Below are 21,566 nucleotides of genomic sequence, written 5' to 3'. Positions count from 1 at the left end.
GCACATTTTGAATGAACGTTTTCCAAATTCCCATCATCAGGAAAACGGTAACCAAGTCAAGTCTGGATGACTGGTAATACTAGGTTGTGGACGCACAGCGCACGGTGTTCATGGTCAACGGGTATAAACGGAGAGTAAAAAAAAGAAAAAGGTTTCCGATTAATTTCCATGACGTCCACATCGCATACACCGCCTATGATTGCAAATGAACTGTACAACGTTAAACGATGATGAGACGGGATTATTGAAGTCACTTCGGGTCATTTTTAAATTTCTTCTGTGATTTGGACGCTTCGTGATGAATATTCGCCAATACGCTCGCGTTAAGCGGTGTTTCATATGCGGGCCAAAGGAGCGCCGTTTGCTCGGCTCGCACCCTCGTGAGGATTAATGCCCAGCACACCGTGTCCGTGTGTGACATCGTAATAATAATAAAAAAAAAAACGTCATTACGCGTTTTTCAAATAAACCGAATTCGACCGTTCACGCAAAACATGAAGTTTTAAAAATACCGAACGTTCGTGGTTATTTAAAAATTAATCAGTGGAGAAGGGAGGTCACCATGAGGTGAGGGACGGTCGGGTTGCTGCGATGTAACGAACGGCTCGCGGTGATGTCCGAGCGGCTTCCTCAGTCGGCTGGCACCGTCCATCAGCTTCGCGTCCTCTTCGACGCCGTCCTCGCTGGCAATGGTCGTGTCGGTGACGATAACGATAACGACGAGCACGTGGCATCGCTTCTGTGTCCTCGAGGCAGGTGTCGGCACGCGCGACGCAATCTTGATAACACGTTAAATGTGAGCGATTAGCGAACCTGCGAACCTGTCTGTGATTACACACAAAGTACCTGGAGGAAGACTTGGACACGGCGGCACACAATGGCCTCCTGCTTTCGAAAGGTAGCACGTGATCTTTAATGTGCACGCGCTAAATTTAAGACAGCCGGCTTTGCTTGCTTGCTTGCTTGCTTGCATCCCCGTCCAAAGTGAACGACCTTGACGATGCATTTACCTTGTACGACGTAAATTCGAGTCACGGCTCGAAGGATATGTATTTACATCGACAGGGCGGTCACGGGCACAGTCAACCCCACCTCGTATTAGTTGAACATCCGAGTGGGAATTTGAACCCTGTAACCGTGAAGCCAACATGAGGCATTGAGTTTTTACCCCGTCAGATCTAATCCGGGTTAGATGGCTCAATGTTGAGCAAACTGTCATCTTTATGTGTTTACAGAACAACAGACGTACACAAGAGACCCGGGTACGAGTTATTCTCCAAAAGAGACGGAATCGCAGGACGTGCAACTCCTCCGGCTCACGATCATGTACAGGCTGGCGGGCGTCCTCTGCTTGGGGAATACCCCCAGGGTATCCCCGGAAGGCAAAAAGCATCAAACGTACACCTTGACTCTGCTGCACACTCTGGTGCATCAGAATGAGCTGTTTGTGCATTTGGTAGGTGGTGCGATTGAATGTAAGCTGTTAAATGATGAATATTGTATAATCGCAGGCAAATGGTACGCTGACACGTTTTGGACATTCCACTCGGAGAGAAGCGATTCCTGAAATCGTCGTTCTGTTGATACCAGTTTGCATGAAGCACTTAAGGACAAAGAGATGAAGTTTTGAGGGATGGGGATGAAAGCGAAGGCAAGGGGAGGATTGGGGAATGTAAGGAAAGTTGCAGTGAAGTGTGTTGTACTTAACAGACTGATCTGTGTTGTGTTTCTCATTCAGGATGCCATGTTGGATTCTCCGTCGGTTTTGCTCTCGTACCACGCCGCACGCTGTGCCTCCGCCGTGACCTCTTCCTTACTCTACTGGGTACCGAGCCTCATCCTTGCATCTTGGGTCGCAATGGCTCGCTTGATACTCTGTGAAAACAAGCCGCGGCTTACTGCTCATCTCTCGAGATAACCCAAAAACCAAAAAAAACATTTATTAATAAGGAAGTTGTAAACCTTTGGATTATGAATGCATCACTAATTGTTTAGTGTCGATGACTATACAACAGTGGCATAATGGTATTACATATTAAGCCAAGAATGACCCTCGGTAGAAGGCAAACCTCCGCCATGATGAACAGTTTACGTTTTGTATCCCGCTGAAAGGCCGGACCTGGATCCAGAGCTGAACCGAAATCTAATCGGCTTGTTCTTGTCACCAACCGAACTCGTCCGTCTCATTTTGTCTAAATCCATCCACAACTGAAATATCGTGCTACGTATCGTTTTTTTGCCATGTCAATCGCGAAGTATCGAAGAAAATTTATTTAATTCCTCGTATCCAGATTCGGATCTTCACCAAACTCTAATCAATTGGTCCTTGCATGCCTCATGTTAGCTTAACGGATAGGGTGGTGGGCTTGGGATCCTCTGATCCTGAGTTCAAATCCTGCTTGGCAGCTGAATCGATACCAGGCGGGGTTGACTCAACTCGTCATCCTTCTGAGGTTAGCAAAATGAGTACCGGCTTGCTGGGATGATTGAGCCATTTGAGTATCCTCTGTCGGAGTGGGTGACCTGTCCAGGATTGTGCACAATAGCGCAGGGGACTGTTTCGGCAGCACCAACGCTTTGTACAGAGCATGGTCCCAATGGATTACATTGGTCCTTGTCACACACCCAACCTGTCCACCAAGTTTCATCTGATTCCATCCTTAAAGGTCCCATGTAATTCAAAAGTTTCTGGTTATTTATATATTAACTTGACCTTCCCAGTGAAAAAAATTACCCATGTTTCTTTTTTTAAATCAACAATGGGATAATTAGACCAATATTTTGAACATTTGTAGTGCTTTTCACAACTTGATACGCCCCTCAAAAAAGCGGAGTTCAGCGAACCGCAGGTCACGTGACCGTTGACGTCATCTCCAGAACGCGACTCACTCAGAGTCGATTGATGAGACGTCGCGCTCCGTATAAAGTACGTACAAATGCATTGTGCACATGTGTTTGCTATCTCACTGATCGTCTTAATTCCTGTGATTGTTTCGCGAAAGTTTTTAAGAGTTTTAGCCTTACTTTCGAAAATGCCTGCAAGATGTATCGCAGCAGGATGCAGCAATACAACCAAAGACGGTGTAAGCCTTCACGTATTCCCGAAAGATGAGAATCTTCAGAGAATATGGACATTGAAAGTGAAGCTGACGAGGGGAAACTGGGAAGGCCCCAGCGACACGAGCGTCATTTGCAGCGCCCACCTCGAAGACAGTGACTTTGATCACAGGCTCTATTCGCTGATCAGTTTGAAGAAGTTGAGGAGACTGAAACCTGATGCAGTACCCATCATCAAAAGCAATGTCGTCCGATAAATCCGTCGTCCGTCCGACTAGTCCGATAAATCTGAAGTGCTGTTGCTTTCTTTTATTATTCTCTTTTCTTCATTGTTTTCTACTGGCGCTACATGACAACAGTAGGAATAAAATAAATAAAAATGCAACAGAACGTCAGATTTATCGGACTACTCTAGACAATTGTGTCGCAAGGTGTGTTCTACACACAAGTTTTCATCGTATCCGGACAGCCAGATTGCTTCGTTTTATGCGCGGAGAGATACGGCTGATGACATGGGCTGGCCTTGCTTGCGATTCATTCACCGTGGAGCAACATGTCCACTGTGCTGTGCTGGTCACATCACTTCACTAAAATATTTCTGATATCGATCAGTATGCAAGTCGAATTTACATTATTGAATTACGAATATGATTTAGTCTCACCAGTTGTTATTTCCGAGTCTTCCTTCGATGTCCTCCCGATCATCATGAACGCCGGGAATTTCATCGCCAGTTTCCTCTGCTTGTCCTGCTTCGGGCTCGAACTGGTAAGGCCGTATTTCATTTCCAGCTGCCTGAACTTCACCTCCCGTGACTACATTATCCGACAATTCTCCATCTGATTCAGACCAAAATCCTTCATTTTTCTCACACTGTCACTACCAGACAAATCAAAGTCCATGTCATCCATTATTCAAAACCAAATGTTTGATTTTTTTTAAGCAGAAATGAACGAAGCGTTTGAGTCGACCAATCGAATGTGGAAACACACAGGAAGCCAATAGAATCATGTAGACCACCAACCCGAGTAATTTGTGTGCAGCCTTTGTTGTTCTGGAGATGACGTCATGCGGGTTACGCATCGTTCAGTAGATTTCGGCAGAATTTTTCGGGGCGTTCCCGAAGAGGTTTTTTTTTTTTTTCATTTTACAGAACGAGCATTGTGAAAAAACATTGTCAGATCAGAAATCACGATGAAAAACTCCTATAGGACATTATATATATATATATATATATATATATATATATATATATATATATATATATATATATATATATATATATATATATATATATATATATATATATATGCAATTTCAGTGCTTTTGAGTGACATGGGACCTTTAACCTTTTGAGATATCCTGCTCACAGACGGGTGAAAACATAACCTCCATCATCTTTGTTGGTGCGGGTAATTATTGTCGCATGAAAATGGTTGTCATTCAATAAGCTGTTGCTGCTTGTAGGTCGTTGTTCACTTTTGTCAGACATCAAAATTGACTGTTTGTGGGAAAGGGATTTGTAGTCGTTATTGCCCGTTACCGTGAGACAACAAAGAGTTTCTGAATACATTCCAACATCTCACATCTCCCGTGCAACTCCTTGAGCTTTCACTCGACGGGTGAATCTCTAACGGAGTTCCATGATATTTGGGATGGGAATTGGGAGTGCAACCTTTTTGAGCCACCAACATACAGTTAATGGATATAATCTGTGATGAGATGAGATGGAGATAGGCTTCGGTTTTGCAAGAAGAAGTCACCTTTGGGATGCTAATTTAAATTGTTCACGGATTGTAGACGTTTATTAGTGAGAAGTGTGTCAAGTTATAAAGAAAGAAGAAGAAGCACTCCTCTTTGTGTCCTCAAACGCATTGGGCTTTGGTTTTTTTGCTCGGGGGGGTACAATCCTGAACGGGTCGCCATTCCAATGCAGGATACTCGAATGGTTCGTTCTTCCCAATAAGCCGATGTTCATTTTGCCGAACTCGAAAGGATGCCAGGCTGAGTCAACCGACCTGATGTTATTTTTCACAGCACGACAGGGGCTCAAACTAAGGACTGTTGTTAAGGTGTTGAGTCAGTCACCTTGACCGTTAAGCCAGCACCAGGCTCAAATAAGAAAGGAAGGATTTTATTGTTACGGCTTTGCTTAGTTCATTCCATTGTGAACAATTTCGTTGGCTTGCTTTGATTTACAAAACTTTGAGTTTATTTATGAATGTCAATTTATACTTTTTAATTTTTTTGGGGTTTTTGCAGGACCCTCTGGAATATGGTTGGCTTCGGAGTTGCCTGCATCGTTTGTGTGAAAATGTTAGTGTTGCACGACTCTTACCCAGTATCCGAGCTACGGCTGACCTTGTGCGTGCACTCGGCCACAGCTCACCTTCTTTGCCGCACACCGGTAAGATGTGGTCCTGGGTGATTGTGGAAATTCAGCGTCTTTAGAGGACTAAGGGTCAGCATTTCGAGGACTCGGGCCGTACATTCACTGCTGAGTTCGAGCTTGCGAGACGTATACATGTAATTAAAATAATAAACGTTTGGCAATTTGAAAAAGTAGAAAAGAATAAAGTGTTGACTTTCAAATTCATACAAGATGTTCGTAAGGTGAAGGTTTGGTCTGTGTTCAAGAATAAAAAGATCTCTGCCATAGATTCTGTAAATACACTGTGGATGCAACGATGGATCGTCAATAAAATGTTGCATGCAAGATCAATAGGATGTGGATCGATAGAATAAAATGGATCTGGATAAGATCCAGATGTGATGTGTGTGTGTGTGTGAACACGATTCCTTTTGTTCTCCATAAATGTTCTTGTAACGAAGAAAATCTTGAAATGATTGCGGGAAATCCTGGGGTAATCACCAACCGCGGCTTAACGATGATGTTTATCATATCTTATTGTCTGCAACCCTCCTCCCCAAGATGCTGTGACCTTCCTGGCAACACACCTGCAGTCAGTGTGGCAACTTCTCTTTTCTTCCTGCTTCTTCCCATCTGCATCTTCAAGATCTTCATCTCAAGAAGAGATCAATGAGACCAGAAAACTTAAACCTACTATTTCCTTGTCTTTGTCTCCGACTATCTCTTCTTCTTCTTCTTCTTCTTCTTCTTCTTCTTCTTCTTCTTCTTCTTCTTCTTCTTCTTCTTCCGCTTTCCCTGCCACCTCCATTATACGCTCTCCATCCAGCATCGTTTCCAAAATGTTTTCAAGTGTTCTTGATAGTGCTGACTATGGATCACGTGATTTACGTGCAGAATCTGTAGGACAAGTTGAATGCTTTGGAGGTAACGAGCAAGCAGCCACCGATGCTACACTTCCAAGTCTTGCCTTTGTGGACCTCCTCGAGTCTTTTCTTCATTGTGATTTGTCATTTATTCCTCATTCTCAAGTCTTGTTGGATCCTCGGTTTTTGTGGGAAATCCCAACCCTGCCGATACCAGTGCGCCACAAGGTTTTGATGCTAATTAAGCGGTTTTTGCTCCGTCGTTACCAGACATCACGGCATGAAGAAATTCAGTTTGGGTTTCCTAACGGCAGCACAAAAAGTCGATCGAATGGACAGCAGGGTCGTGTGAAAGGATCTTCATGCCAGGAACGTGATGTTCCTGAAAATCTCCCAGGAGTGATCGAAGAGGTGAGATTGCAGAGGTGTTCGGATCCGAGGGTTTACACGCTGCACGACTCGGATACACCGCTACAGACAAACGGCGCTGCCACACCATTGTCTACTGACTCTGATTGTGCGAATCCAATGTGGAGAAACAAGATGTACACTTTAGTGGGAAGGATTGAAGAGAGGCTGATCAATGGTCCAGACCTAATCAAACAGTCTGACAGAAGGGAACTTTTAGATATCAATGAACAGTATAGCCAAATCCAAAGTGATCGTACGATCTCTCAGAGATGCTGCGATGGAACCGAAGAACACTTGTGTTTATCATCGGTGAAGGCCTTGCTCAAGTCGATAACCATGGGGTGGCTCCAGGAACTACCTGCTGAACGAAGGGTGTGTAGCTTCACAGGCTCTATCAATGAACAGGCAAATGCCGCTCCTGTTGAGCAGGAGGATGCAATTGGTGATCTTGGAGAGACCAGAGCTGTGATCTTGGCCAGTCTGTCAGCGGCTGTCACCTGTGCCAAAAAGCAAGACTCATCGCAATGTGAGTCTTTTTAAAATGTGTGCGATCAACAGCGAAGAGACTTTATTGTTAATATTTGGTGCATTGTCAACACTATGACTATTTGTATAAAGAAAGTTATTATCGGTACATAAGGATGTGTGACTCTGGTTGTGCTTCACAAGAGTAGGGAAGGATAGGAGGAAAGGGGAGGGTTGGGGGAGAGTGAACAATTGTGCCATACTTTTGAATACATAATACACTAAGTTAACAAAAGTTTTGGGACAGTATTGAAATGTGCTTGGTTACTCATTCACAACGATATATTTCAATTTCTTGCACTTTGTACCAACTTTTTGTAAACATGTGATCTTACATTGCATTATTCTTCTTTTAGAGCAACTGTAAATGCAATTGTGATCCGTTCACTCTGACCCTCAGTTGGTGTTCCGAGACGTCCCAGAGTGGTGTGTTTGTGCTTAAGTTTCACTCTGGCTTGGTCGTCCCCCGATTCTCAACAGACACGGCAATTCGGCGATGTTCGTTGCCGTGCTGCGAGACATAAGAACCTTCGTTGGTGTATTACATTTACGTTGGTTGTGTATCATTGTCCATAATGTCACATTAAAACACCTTTATAAAGCACAGGTGTCTTTCTAGTGTCAGGAAAATGTCCACATGTGGGATGGTGTAGTTAATTTCTAGAGTGCATGCAGTGTCCCATACTATCGACGATGAAGTGTATTGAGTTCACCCCTAAGTAATCCAAGGTGAAGTATCGGGTATTAACGGCTTAACGTGGAGTCTTTTTTATTTGGTAGTGGTGTGGCAGAGCTGCTTGGAAACCCAGAAGTTTGCCGTGACGAGATTGCTCAACGACAACGCTTCGAGTTTTGACTGCCGGCCCTGTTCTTGGTTGCTGCGGATCTTTGGAGACCAGGATGACGACCTTGTGGAGGCCTTATTGGCTGCAATACAACTTTGGCAGCTGGGGTAAAACAGTGTTTCATCCGTGCAGAGAATGACGTGAGGAGGAGGGTGATGACGGGAAAGACTGTTAAAAGGAAGGCGGAGGAGGGTTATGGTCTTGTATTAGCATCGATCTCAATTTAGGATTGGAACTGGGGTTAAAATATGGTTGGAATGAAGCCAGCGATATCCTATATGGCTAAAGGAATGGCTAATCCAAGTTTAGAATACAGGATGGAATTTTTGGAAAGGTCTTGGGGGTTACAATTTCCGAGGGGATTATAGCTTGGCCTGTGATGAAAATTGTCAGGTTCACTGCAAGTGTATATTATGTACTCATACATCTCTCTATCCCAACTTCCTTCCCAGCGTCACTCGTTCCATTCGTACATCGTTCCCATGTGAGTATCAAATTCCTTCACTCGTCAGCATCTTTACCCGATTAAACAGCTCTTGGAGCTTGAGGAAAGGTTGATACAACTTCTGTTAATATGTGAGAAAAGTGAAACAGGCCAACAACATTGGCCACGAGCGTTACTTCCAGCACGCTTGTAGAAGCACGGTTGGTTACAAAGGAGCAAAAGTTGTCCATTGAAAAGTAAGGGAAAGATGAGAAGAAGAAAGATAAAAATAAGATCCCAAAAGAATGTTAGAATGAGAGAGTAGTGTTGAGGGACTACCTTTAATTAACTTCTGACTTGTCAGCGAGAATGCACCGAATCCTGTTGGATCACGGGAGCAAAGCAGATTTGAACCCTGTTCGATGGAAGGCTGGATGTTGTATTCTCGAGAATGGTAGGATAAGTCATTCGCTAGCTTTCTTGTCTCTCAACTGTCACAGGTTTGTTCTCATTTTGATTTGGATTTGACTTTGAAAGAAAATGTATATTTCTCCCTGTTGTAGTTTAAGGGAATGCTGCATCTCGAACCGAACAGCATCCTTCAGCTGGGAATGAGAGTCCAGTTCGCTTGTGTGCGTTTACACTGTGGATGTAAACGACGTGGATGGAAGCATCATATCCAGTGACATATTCATGTCGATTTATATTTTGGAGTTCAAAATTTATTTTCAACGAGTGGATATACCTGTTATGGATGGGAGATGGGATGTATGCCTGGTGTTGGCTTAATGGTTAGGGTGGTGGGCTTTGGATCCGAGGGTCCTGAGTTCAAATCCCACCCGGCTGTTGAATTAATACCAGGTGGGGTTGACTCTGCCTGTCATCCTTCCGAGGTCGGCAAAATGAGTGCCAGCTTGCTGGTATCCTGTGTCGGAGTGGCGACCCGTCCAGGATTGTGTCCAATAGCCAAGGACACTGCTTAGGCAGCACCAACGCTCTGCACAAAGTATGGTCCCAATGGATGGATGGGATGTGTAGAATTTCATAGGACGGGAGGGCCAGTGAAGAAGAAGAACACAGCAACACCAACAACAGCAGCAACAACAATCCTGTGATGGTTGGGCTTGAAGCAACGGCCATTGGAATGCCGTGTTGTCATCCGGTATAGAAAAAGCACTGACAAAAGTTTACTCTCGACTCGACGGTACGGAATAAATGGAGGAGTTGTAAGTAAATTTAGACGCCACGCCGTAATCCGATTTTTAGCACTTTGTTAATTATGCCTCCGAGGTCTGGTGATGATCCGCAAATCGTTGAGAGAAGATAGGAAACCAGACAGACACTGCCTTATTATTTATACATCGGACATTGTTTGTATTTTTGACAAAAAGTTTGCGCTGGATTGGTGAGGAACTAAATCTAAAGTTTCCTCACCTTTCGTTACCCTCGCCAGAGGAGAGGCCATTGCATTTGGGGCTGCCTGTTTGTCTGTCCGCACAGAACACGTCGATTAATTACGTACTATTAAAGTGTGTGTGTGTGTGTGTGTGTGTGTGTGTGTGTGTGTGTGTGTGTGTGTGTGTGTGTGTGTGTGTGTGTGTGTGTTTTTTCATGTTCATAAATCATAACATTTTGTTTCTGCTCACTCCACTACCCCCACCCCTTTCTCTTTGTCCCATCCTTGCTCTACCGCCTCCCAATACAGTGCAGCACTCTCCTCCCACACCTCTGTCTCCTTCTGTGTCTGTCTGTCTGTCTGTCTGTCTCTCTCTTCCTCTCCAGATGTGTCCAGGTGGTGTTTATGTCCAGATGGGAGTTTGTCTCCTGATGTGTACGAGCAGTGTTTATCTCCGGACAGCTTGACTCTGGACGTGTACAGGCGGTGTTTGTCTCCAGACGTGTCAAAGCAGTGTTTGTCTCCAGACTGCTTATTTCCGGACATGTCTGGGTGGTATTGTCTCTGGGCAGTATTTATAGTCTGACCAGTAGAAAATGGATTTCAGACATTATTTTGTTTCCATCTTCACTATCATTCTTTGTAGAATGATTTTGATGAGACGGTATGAATCATAATTAACGCTCCACCACACGTCTGCTTTCCCTGACTTTCATCTCACACTGTCTTCCTTTCCCTCACCCCCATCCCTCCCTCCCTCCTTGCTCTCCCACCCCTCCTCATAACCCCTCCCTCCTCTCTTTTCCTTCCAACTCATTCTTCCCCCACCCCCCCCCTCTCTCTCTCTCTCTCTCCTCCCCACCCCCAACCTATCTATGCCCCCCACTCAGTATTCCCGTCAGCAAAGCGACTGGTGGTTTTTTACTTGTGGTACAATATAATAATAAAAATGGTACATAATGATAATGGGATGTTAGTACGTTTATTAATTACGTACTGAAGCGATGAGTACGTCTATTAAATAAGTACACTTGGCAGATGAGTATGTCTACTAATTACATTTAATTACATCTCTGATTACCTCTGCCACCGAAGGTGGACAAAGTTTATGTTTTCACCCCTGTCTGTCTGTGTGTCTCAAAATTGTGGACAGATTCGGATGAAACTTGGTGGACAGGTTGGGTCTGTGACGACTGACGAGGACAAATCGATTCGATTTTGGTGAAGATTCGGATCCGGATTCGAGAGTTTTTACATTTTCAAAGTGATTCTTCACCATTGAGTGGTATGGCTAAAAACGATGGATAGCATGATGTTTCAAAAAGTTGTGGATGAGTTGGTTCGGTGACAAGAACAAGCTGTACAAGAACTTACAAAATGTAAACTGTTCAGCCTGGTGGAGGTATGTACTCTGAGTGCCGTTGATTATATAACCCACCAGCACATAAAACAAGTCCTGGCGAGAGTCTGAAATTTCTGATTGCTTGGAAGTAAATCAAAATAATTATGTAAACATAGATTTTATCTTTATTCGGCGACTCAATAAGTGTTTAACACCGAGTTAACAGCCGTATAAACATGATTTGGATTTTATTTTTTCCACTTGTCTCAGGCTCTGGCACAGGTATAAGGTATGGAAGAAGGGCAGGAGGGGAGACTTCGGTGTTCTTTTATGTGACCAACAAGGACATTAAGAGACAGTGGACAAACCCACATCATACTGTTTATGATATTTGAACATGGGATCTTAACATCATGAACTATGTGCTCATAAGCGAACACCAAAATGGTCATTTACATTTCATTTCTCGCATTTCCTTCCTCTACCTGTCAACATTCAATCTACTACTCGTACTGTACTCGCATAAAAATATACCAGCTTCCCTTTTGTTTATCAGATTGTCTACATGTTAAATCAAAACAATTCCAAGGCCAGTCCAAGTTATAAACTGCCTTTACCCTGGGGTGTCCTCCAGTTTGGGGAACAAACTCAAGGGCACTTTTACAAATAATTCTGCATCAATAATCTCCTTTGCCCTCTTTATCCAAGCAACCTGATGTCCCTTTTTTTTGACTGATAGGGAACACACTCGTGTTTCAAAATAGCAAAAACACCAATTTTTAACGGACCTTCAAAATAACTGGTTTCAAAGCCACAAATACGTAGTTGTCACGTTGCCGATTCCACAAACGGGTTTTCCTGATGATTATAATCGGTTTCCGAAATATCGAAGTTTGATCATCGTCGCGTGCACCTCACCCTCGAACTGGAGAACTGACGAAAAAGTTTTTGTGGACATTCATTCATTCAGATCAGTCCAATTTTCAGTGCAATGTAGAATGAAGGCCTCTCTTACAATTACTCGCCATTCCTGCCACAAGTGCAGGTTGCCGAAATAGTTTAAGAAGGAATTAGTAATTTGTTCAAGGTACCGGCGATAACTCGCCGACTCTTCACTCAAGACACGTGATCTTTAGATCCAACTAATACAAGGACACAGGACAACCAGGTTAATGTCCATCCGCGGTACGGCACACTTTATGATGCAAGGTCGTATCTGCGAAGCACCACTCGGAGTTTATAGTCACGTCAGGAATCGAATCCAAACCAGACAACTCGTAGGTAATCGTCGATTATCCCGTCGACCGTGATCATTGATTGGTTTTTAAAATTCTGTTCCAGTGAAAGACTGACACCCTCAACATTGCTCTTGCATCAAAACAAAATCTTTCCTTTGCCACGTATGATGCAGTTTTGGCCAAAGCAGAACAATTCTTATCCGCAAGGTTCCGTGATCAGACCTGTGTCTTGTCGGAAGCATCACAATGTTTTCTTTACTTCACGCCACAAAATAAATCCTGGTTGGAAGAAACCATTTTGCTTTTTGCTTGTCGACCATTTTAGAAAAATAAATGATGTATTAAAATTTTAAATATTAGTTTTCCATATTTTTTTTAAAAATTTTTTTGTAGGGCAAACTGATTTGTAAGTTCTATCATCCCATTAAGACCAGCTCTTGGAGCTTTAGCTTTGCAGAGTACAGGAACCATTGCGTCAGCCTTAAAGTTTGTTTTATAAAGTTTTTCAGCATGCAAATTTTGCAGGCTTTGGTTATTAGCATATGGTACTTGAGTGGTTGACACCTGGTGTTGGCTTAGCGGTTAAGGTGGCTGGCTTGAGACCTCAGGGTCCTAAGTTTTTTTTAGCCCCTGTCGAGTGTTGAATTAACACCAGGTGGGGTTGACTCAGCCTGTCACGCTTCCGAGGTCAGCGAAATGAGTACCAGTGTATTGGACGAATGACCATTTGGGGAAACTTGCATCGGAGTGGCGACCTGGCCAGGACTGTACTCCTTGCCAATGAAACTGCCTCGGGAGCCCTTTGTGCATTTCCGGCATGAAAGGAATGGTATCATCATATCGCTTGAGTGGTTACAAGCACATTTGAAAGACTTCACGTTACGATGGCATTCGGCAAATTGATCACGATGAATATCGTCGCCTTTCGTGAGTGCATCGATGAATGCATTTTATTTCCTTTATTTAATTATCTTTGGCAATTTTTTTTCTTCTTCTTCTTCTTCATTTCTCTGATACGAGTGCATCATTGGCTTATGCATTGAAGGGAAGTAAAGGGGCACATGGAACAAAATATCCTGTCAATTCACCTGAACTGAAATGCAAGTTTCCCTCATGTCCATCAAGTTCATTACATGTTGATCTGCTTTCAGCACTGCGTGGTGGTTCATGCCGAGGATGGAACCCCTGTTGCCACTTCTTTTCACTGCTACAGCATGTGGCCTTTGACCCCAGCGTTCTTCTGGACTTTCTGCTCTCGACTGAGACGCGTTTCTTGGAGTATTTGGTGCGCTTCTTGAAGTTTCTTCAGAACAGAGAATCTGCCTCGAGACACTGGGCTGCTGGCCGTTATGAGCGTCAACGTACAGTACGAAGAAAGTAATTTTGAATCTTTTAGGTTTTTTCCCTTCCTTTTTTTTTTATTGCTTTACCTGTTGTCACCTGCATTCGATTCTGTAATTACTGAACGTGTTCCTGGTGCTGTGTAAACATTTATTTTTGAGTTCTGTTGTCCCTGCCTGTGTTTTACAGAGTGAGTGGTAGTTCAGGTGGCTTACCTCCGCAACAGATCTCCACGACCCGCCTTGTGGAGTACGATAGCTCCTCTGGTGTCTCGGGTGAGGAAGAGAACAGCAGCCAAGTCAGCTGCTCACAGTCTGGGTTTGACAGACGTGCATGTCGTAGGGTGGTGAGATGCAAAAGTGGAATTGAGGACGTAAAGAAAGAGGAAGATGGATGTAATGTCAAAAGGGCACGAGAAGAAAATATAGACACAGAGGAGGGAAAACAGGAGAAAGAGGGATGTGTGATGGAGAGCAAGAGACTAAATGATCACAAGGTTGAACTTCACCATCAAATGAAACTCGAGAAGAATAAAGTTGTAACCAGACTCCATCAAAGGACGCTTCCAAGAAGAAGATGCTCGTTCACTCGAAGACCGTGGCGATCAAAAGCAGGGTGGATCCATAGGAAGAATGATCGAAGAGGAATCTCGGCTTTATCGAGGGGAAAGCACAAACCTGGGCGATTTCGGATACAAGGCCGAGCGAGCAATCGAGCAATGTGTCGTTCTGCTTCACGTTGGTGGTTAGTTCGGCAGTGTCTGCTCGATCTTGCTGGGCGCATCACCCGGCTGCAAGCTGCAAACCTGTTTCCATACCAACCTGGACCACTCCTGAACCTGTTAGAGGCAGCGTGCCGAAGGCAGAGATCCTAGCATGTGTTATGTTGGTTTACAATGACTCCCCATGTTCCCCTCCATACTTGTGTCACTGTTGTTATCACTGACTTGTGTTTCACATAACTCACATTCAGACTACGACGAAACAAACCAAATATTTCTTCAAATGAATGCAGTGTAACGGCATTTAGCATGACTGCCATGATTGGGCTTGCCTACCTCGCCGGTATTGGGCTTGTCTGGCTCTTCTACAAGCCTTTACATGTTCAGAATACAGTAACCAAGCTCATAATTTTATTTAAGCACATGACTCCAATCCTCATGACACCTCATTAGCTTCCAGCATACAAAGATATTAAATTATTGTCAACGTTTAAAGACAAAAACAAATTTGTTCTTGCCTACGTGTCTCACCGAATTGTACCTTACACTTGTGCAGAGAATGCTGCGGTGTAACACGTGGAATCTCATGGTAGTTCCTCGTACTATGATGAAGACTTATGGTGATCAAGCATTCTTGACACACGTGTATATATTTGATAGAGTCGAGGCTCATGGAAGAGCTCGAACACTGAAAGGATCAGGACGCAACAGCATAAAAGGAACGGTATTGAGAGGGAAGAAACACCAACAGCAGTGGAGGAATGTGGGGTAGGGAGGATGCATGGGGTGGACAAGAGGGACACAGAAGGAAACTCAGGAGGGGTGAAGTGTAAATTTTGAAGGAGGTGGGTGGGGTAGAAAAGATCATGGTTTGGGATTTGGGACGATCTGTGATGGTGGTGAACAACTGTCTTGAATACCTGGAAGGAAGAATGAGATTGAAGAGAATGTGGAAGTTGGTTCCACTGGGAGGGGGCGGGGGGGGGGGGTGGAAGGAATTAATAAATGAATGAGATCACTCAACTGTGGAACTCAGGACCTTTTAAAATCCACAAAAGCTCATCGGTTACGGGTTTGAAATCTCTCATAAAATCCTTTTATTTACAGTTACAGTGTTTGAACGTTCCGTGTTGTTTGTTACCTCTTCCTCGTTTGTAAATACATTGAGATTTTACGAGTATATATATATATATATATATATATATATATATATATATATATATATATATATATATATATATATATATTGTACAGCTCATTACTCTGTGGAAAAGAAAGCATTAGTGGAAACCCATGAAACTCCCAAACGAGACCGTGTGAACAGGTGGGAGAGTGAACGTGAGTTCGTGTTAAAATCACTGCCATGGTTGTTGTTGAAATCCTGGTACACGTCGTCATGGCATTCTGGGTTCGTGTATCCTCATTTACATCCTTCGTAACGATGACGAACACACGTCGTCATGTCAGTCTGGGTTCGTGTATCCTCATTTACATCCTTCGTAACGATGATGAACACACGTCGTCATGTCAGTCTGGGTTCGTGTATCCTCATTTACATCCTTCGTAACGATGACGAACACACGTCGTCATGTCAGTCTGGGTTCGTGTACCCTCATTTACATCCTTTGTAACGATGATGAACACACGTCGTCATGTCAGTCTGGGTTCGTGCATCCTCATTTACATCCTTCGTAACGATGACGATCTATCGATTCAGGTCCTCGATGGTTTTGTAAAAGTAAAATTTGATCAGAACTCATGGCTGCAGACTCATGTTTCCCCTCGCACTACTTTAATCTACCTGTTCTGTTTTTGTGGAACATTTGCCTTGAAGGTTCCTGAGACACCAGATCGCCCCTGATCAGAGTACGCAAGGAAGAACACTTTCACTCTGAACACATTGTGGAGCACAATATATAATTAATTAATAACATTCAAACAACAAGCATAAACTACTGGTCTGGTCAGGCAAGGAGGAAGTGTGTATGTGTGTGTATGTATGTATGTATATATATATATATATATATATATATATATATATATATATATATATATATATATATATATATATACATGTGTGTATATTGTTGTGGCTTTTCACCACGCTGGCGTGCAAGTGACCGCTTTTAACTAATCGCCGCCGCGCACCCACCGGACGTGGCAAACTTAGTCGCAGCTTTCGGATCAACGCCGAAATCCAGCTACGGGTGTGTTTTTAATCACACCGTAAATCAGCCAACTATTCTGTCCATGCGCGACAGGGTCCGATCGCAGAATTGTCGATTTACCAAAGTATGCGCGCAGACAGAAATGCTGGGGATTTACACCTCAATGGGACCTGCTTGGAAACGAGCCGCTTAAGCAGCTCGCTCCGTTTGCGATTTGCCGAGCGGTGTATATCGCCAAGCCCCGCCGGATCCGATTACTTTATCGGCTATTTAAAAGCCAGCTAATATCCCAAATGCAATGGCGGCAGCTCAATTAAGGGAAAGGACGCAACGAACAGGTGAACATTCACACGACATTTATTTGTAACACGTATGCATGCAAACACGTATGCAATCGTGTAGTCAATAAAGCAATGCAGGTAAGGGACAAAACACGAGCAAGACAAAGAACTACAACCGTTCTATTATTTCTGTACACATTCACTTAACAGTTCTACTTATGGTAACTATGTCAGGTCAGGTTCGATCTGTGACCTGCTACAGGTACCATGTAAACCTGTACTAACCTGTTCCATGGTCGGGTTGTCGGCGACTAAACCGTCTCCCCCACCAGGTTTTGTGGTGAGGGGGGTGTTTGGATATGGACACCCAGCAGGATTAAAAACAAAACCTGTCAAAGGGCGGAGGAGCTCCTTGTGAGCCAACGGCCATCCATATCTAGTGCCCAACTGTGTCTGCAGACGTCCTCCTGCAGTTGGGTTACTTCTTATTAGGAGGTTGGTGGCAGGATTTGCACTCCGGCCACCGTAAAACCCTTCATTCCGCAAAACGTAAAAACGCAAAAAAATCTGAAAACCCACTCCGTGGGAGTACCTCCTGTGCAGCTTCCCTTCGCAGGGCAGCTCACCGGATGACGGGATTGGGGCAAAGCCTTCGGGACCCCCAATCTTTGATCGGAGGGAAACCACGGGGTAACATCCCTGGGTCAGATTGCGGGAGAGTGTGTCGGAGTGGTGCTGAGGTGTCGTCCACCAGACGGCGGTCTCCTTGGGTTAACCTGAGGCGGTCCCTTCGGGTGGGTGCCTGGAATGTCCTATCCCTAAGAGAGGATGATCACCTGTCTCTGTTATCATCTGAGCTCAAGCATTTGGACATCGGGATTGCAGCTCTCTCTGAGGTTCGGAGACCGGATTGCGGCGAGATAATGGTGGGTGGTTACACCTACTATTGGTCTGGTCGCTCTGATGGTTACCATACCCAAGGAGTTGCTGTAGCTGTGTCCAATAAGCTGACCCCAATGATAATTGAGGTAACACCGGTCAACGAGCGTATTATGAGATTAAGGATTCGTCACTCCTTAGGTGTCATTTCCCTGGTCTCTGTTTATGCTCCGACTGAGGCGAGTGATCTCATCGTGAAGGATGCATTCTACGCCACACTCGAGTCTGTGGTTGATCAGTGCCCCAGACGAGATACACTTCTAGTCTTGGGGGATTTCAATGCATCGACTGGAACTGATAGGGATGGTTATGAGGTGTGTGTTGGTCCCCATGGGTCAGGAACTATGAACCAGAATAGCACTAAGTTCCTTGACTTTGCAAGAAGTCATGGACTTAGGGTGGCTGGTTCATGGTTTCAGCGCCCAGAAGCTCATCGCTGGACTTGGTATTCCAACGCTGGCGGTGTGGCAAAGGAGATTGACCATGTCCTCATTGACGGTCGTTGGAGGCTGATCCAGAACTGCAGGGTCTACCGGAGTGCTCAGTTCCTCAATACTGACCACAGGCTTGTTGTAGCAACTCTAAAGCTGCACCTTAAATCCTGGAGAATGGTACCATCCCAGCCTAGGCTGGATGTTGCCAAGCTCAGGGATGAGAGAGTAGCTGAGGAGTTTGCGAACAGGCTGAGTGGACACTTGGGGGTCTGGGTGCTTTGGGGGGTCCTGAAGAGTTGTGGAGCGCCTTCAAGACCACCGTCCTTGATGTTGCCGGTGGATGTCTTGGAACTCACCGCAGGGCAAAGAAGAATTTTGTCTCTCGAGGGACACTGGATACCATTGACCAGAGTCGCAGGGCCAGGCTGAATGGCAGAGCTGAGCTGTTCAGGGAGCTGAGGCGTAAAACTGTACGTGCACTGAGGGTGGACAAGGAGGCCTATGTGCGAGGAATCTGTGAGGGGGTAGAGCATCACCTGTGGACAGGTGATTCTCGTCCCGCTTACAGGGGAATTCGCGCATTACGTTCATCCAAGCCCATCCCTCGGAGCACTGCAGTTCGAGCAGAGAGTGGGAGGCTCTTGACAGAGGAGTCTGAAGTGAAGGCCCGCTGAAGGTCTGAAATGAAGGTCCGGTTACTTTGAGCTGTTGTACCAGGCTGATCCCCCAGCTGTCGAGTTGGACGTCAAGGATGTTACAATCCCTGTTGCTGACCCTCAAATCAACTGTGGTCCACCTTCGCTTGTGGAAACACGGGCTGCGGTGAACCAGTTGAAACGGGGCAAAGCTCCAGGGATCTGTGGCATCCATGCCGAACTTCTCAAGGCTGGTGGAAATGCTGCACTCGTGTCGTTGCATGCAGTTTTGTGCTCTGCCTGGAACACAGGCATCATCCCAACTGACTGGAAGAGGGGCCTTGTTGTCCCTCTCTGGAAAGGGAAGGGTGATCGCCAAGACTGCAACAACTACCGCGGGGTGACGCTGCTCTCAGTGCCGGGCAAGGTCTTTGCTCGGATAATTCTTGATAGGGTTCGCCACCATCTGCTTGAGCACCAGCGTCCAGAGCAGTCAGGCTTTACACCAAAGAGGTCAACGATTGACCGTATCCTTGCACTTCGTGTCCTCACCGAACGCAGACGAGAGTTTCGGCAGGGGCTGCTTGCAGCCTATGTTGATCTCTGTAAAGCGTTCGATTCAGTGAATCGGGATGTCCTCTGGAGGATTCTTGGTCTTCGTGGGGTGCCACCAAAACTGATCGATCTGATGTCTGAACTCTACTCTGGTACTGAGAGTGCTGTGAAGTGTGGTGGTACCACCTCTGACTTATTTCCAGTTGTTACTGGAGTTCGTCAGGGATGTGTACTTGCCCCCACACTTTTCAGCACTTGTATGGACTGGATTTTAGGGAGGATGTCGGAGAGATCAAGTTGCGGTGCATCGTTTGGGAATGTCAAGATCTCGGACCTTGATTTTGCAGACAATGCAGTCATCTTTGCGGAGACTTTAGACATCCTTTTGGGGGCCCTCGAGGTGCTGAATGAGGAGTCGGAGCCGCTGGGATTACGGGTTTCTTGGGTCAAAACTAAGATCCAGGCTTTCGGTGACATCTTGGATGCTGCTGTCCTGTCTGTGTCTGTTTGTGGTGAGGATGTTGAGGTCGTGGAGAGATTCACTTACCTTGGCAGTGATATTCATGTCTCTGCTGGCTGCGAGTCAGAGGTCAATAGACGTCTGGGTCGGGCCTGGGGAGTCATGGATTCACTGGATCATGGGGTGTGGCGCTGCCGGTATCTGTGCGGGAGCACGAAAGTCCGAGTCTTCAGGTCCTTGGTACTTCCAGTCGTGCTCTATGGGTGCGAGACTTGGACTCTGACCAAGGATCTGAGACGGAGACTTAATTCCTTTGGTACCAGGTCTCTTCGGAGAATCCTTGGCTATCGCTGGTCGGATTTTGTATCCAACGAGCGGTTGCTGAGAGAGACTCGGATGAGATTTGTTACCTGCATCGTCCGTGAGCGTCAGTTGCGGCTGTATGGACATGTGGCTCGTTTTCCTGATGCTGATCCTGCTTACCAGATTCTCTCAGCGAGGGAGTCTCATGAGTGGAGGAGGCCAGTGGGCCGACCACGTGCCTCATGGTTGCAGCAGGTTGACCATCATCTCAAGGAGATGGGGATGGGCCTGGCATCTGCCTGGGGGATGGCCAGACGGAGGCCCCTGGAGTACCGGCGGAAAGTGGACGCAGCGACGTGCTGTTCTGGCACATGCTCCCATACCTGACCTGACCTTATGGTAACGGCACCACAACTTTCATACGAAGAAACCCCAGGAAAGGGAGGGGCAGAACTGGACCCGTAGGCCCTTAATATCCACGGAGATGTGGAGACCGCAAGAGCTCCGAGAGGCCGGGCTGGTTCCCTGTCACCCTCGTGGTGACTCACTGAGCGACCCTTGACGTTTTGTCGGAAACACGGCAGCTCGGTTAGTCCAGGCTCCGCCGTGTGGCCTGGTGGATCGGCCTAGCCGACGACGCCTCAGAAGAACGAATGGGCCTTTGCTCTTTCGAGAGTTGATGCTCTTTTAAGAGCCTGCCCGTTCCTCAGCGTTGGCTCAGACCGTTCTGTTGCTGGCTGGCGACCTCTCTCCAGCTCTCCACCTTCCTGCAGTTCTGCGCGGCAGGCTTGGCTGCGCTCCGACGACCCCGACTGCCTTTCACTGGACTCGAACCTTGGCGAACTGCTGGATTCCTCTGACTCGACGCCAGCTCGACTCCAGACTTCCACTGCGCGACTGGTGTTCCGGCGCACCTTTTTATCGGGTCGGGGGTGCGTTTGATCTCCCACCTCTCACCCCCTGCTGGCTCCGCCCCTTTTGTGATTCTGATCCGATCTCTTTGTGAAGCTCGGACATGTGCGGACATCAACCACGCGGACGTTGCAGGAATCATCGGCTCCTGCTCTAACAGGGAACCCTCGCGTCTGTCGCCGGCGATGTTGCTCGTCCGTGGGATTTGCCGTGGCTGGCAAAAAGATGGGGGCGCAATGGAGATGAAGGTGAGGCGATGTTGTGCGTTTGTGGAGATGTTGGTGAGATGTCGTGGTTGGCGCTGTGGTGGGGATGGCGTGGTTGTTGAGAGGCGGTTGTGCTTGGCG

The 21,566-nt window shown here is 45.9% G+C and overlaps 1 protein-coding gene across 3 annotated transcripts; it reads left to right on the top strand.

Moving 5' to 3' along the window:
- The first annotated feature begins 481 nt into the window (after positions 1-481).
- On the top strand, positions 482-15,039 carry LINS1 (lines homolog 1). 3 transcript variants are annotated; one of them, XM_085847541.1, is made up of 9 exons: positions 482-752; positions 1,236-1,456; positions 1,739-1,825; positions 5,318-5,462; positions 5,988-7,226; positions 8,006-8,177; positions 8,523-8,554; positions 13,622-13,847; positions 14,001-15,039. In XM_085847541.1, exons 1-9 carry the CDS (start codon positions 614-616, stop codon positions 14,683-14,685), a joined length of 2,946 nt encoding a protein of 981 aa, XP_085703667.1. In that variant the 5' UTR covers positions 482-613; the 3' UTR covers positions 14,686-15,039. The 3 variants fall into 3 exon arrangements, with proteins under 3 accessions (XP_085703667.1, XP_085703669.1, XP_085703668.1); XM_085847542.1 differs by having other exon boundaries at positions 630-898; XM_085847543.1 differs by lacking the exon at positions 5,988-7,226.
- Positions 15,040-21,566: the final 6,527 nt, after the last annotated feature.

Source organism: Eptatretus burgeri, chromosome 11 (assembly GCF_056783735.1).
Source record: "Eptatretus burgeri isolate ZD-2024b chromosome 11, Ebu_testis_v1, whole genome shotgun sequence".
Classification (NCBI taxonomy): Eukaryota; Metazoa; Chordata; class Myxini; order Myxiniformes; family Myxinidae; genus Eptatretus; species Eptatretus burgeri.
Note: the sequence above shows the minus strand (reverse complement) of the source record. Positions and strands in the feature narration are given on the sequence as shown.

Bases quoted from the DNA above. Each gene is read 5' to 3' on its own strand.
- LINS1 (XM_085847541.1), top strand. From the start codon at position 614: ATGTCCGAGCGGCTTCCTCAGTCGGCTGGCACCGTCCATCAGCTTCGC. The intron at 8,178-8,522 runs GTAAAACAGTGT...CTTCCTTCCCAG, and splicing joins ATACAACTTTGGCAGCTGGG to CGTCACTCGTTCCATTCGTA. The intron at 13,848-14,000 runs GTAATTTTGAAT...TGTGTTTTACAG, and splicing joins CAACGTACAGTACGAAGAAA to AGTGAGTGGTAGTTCAGGTG.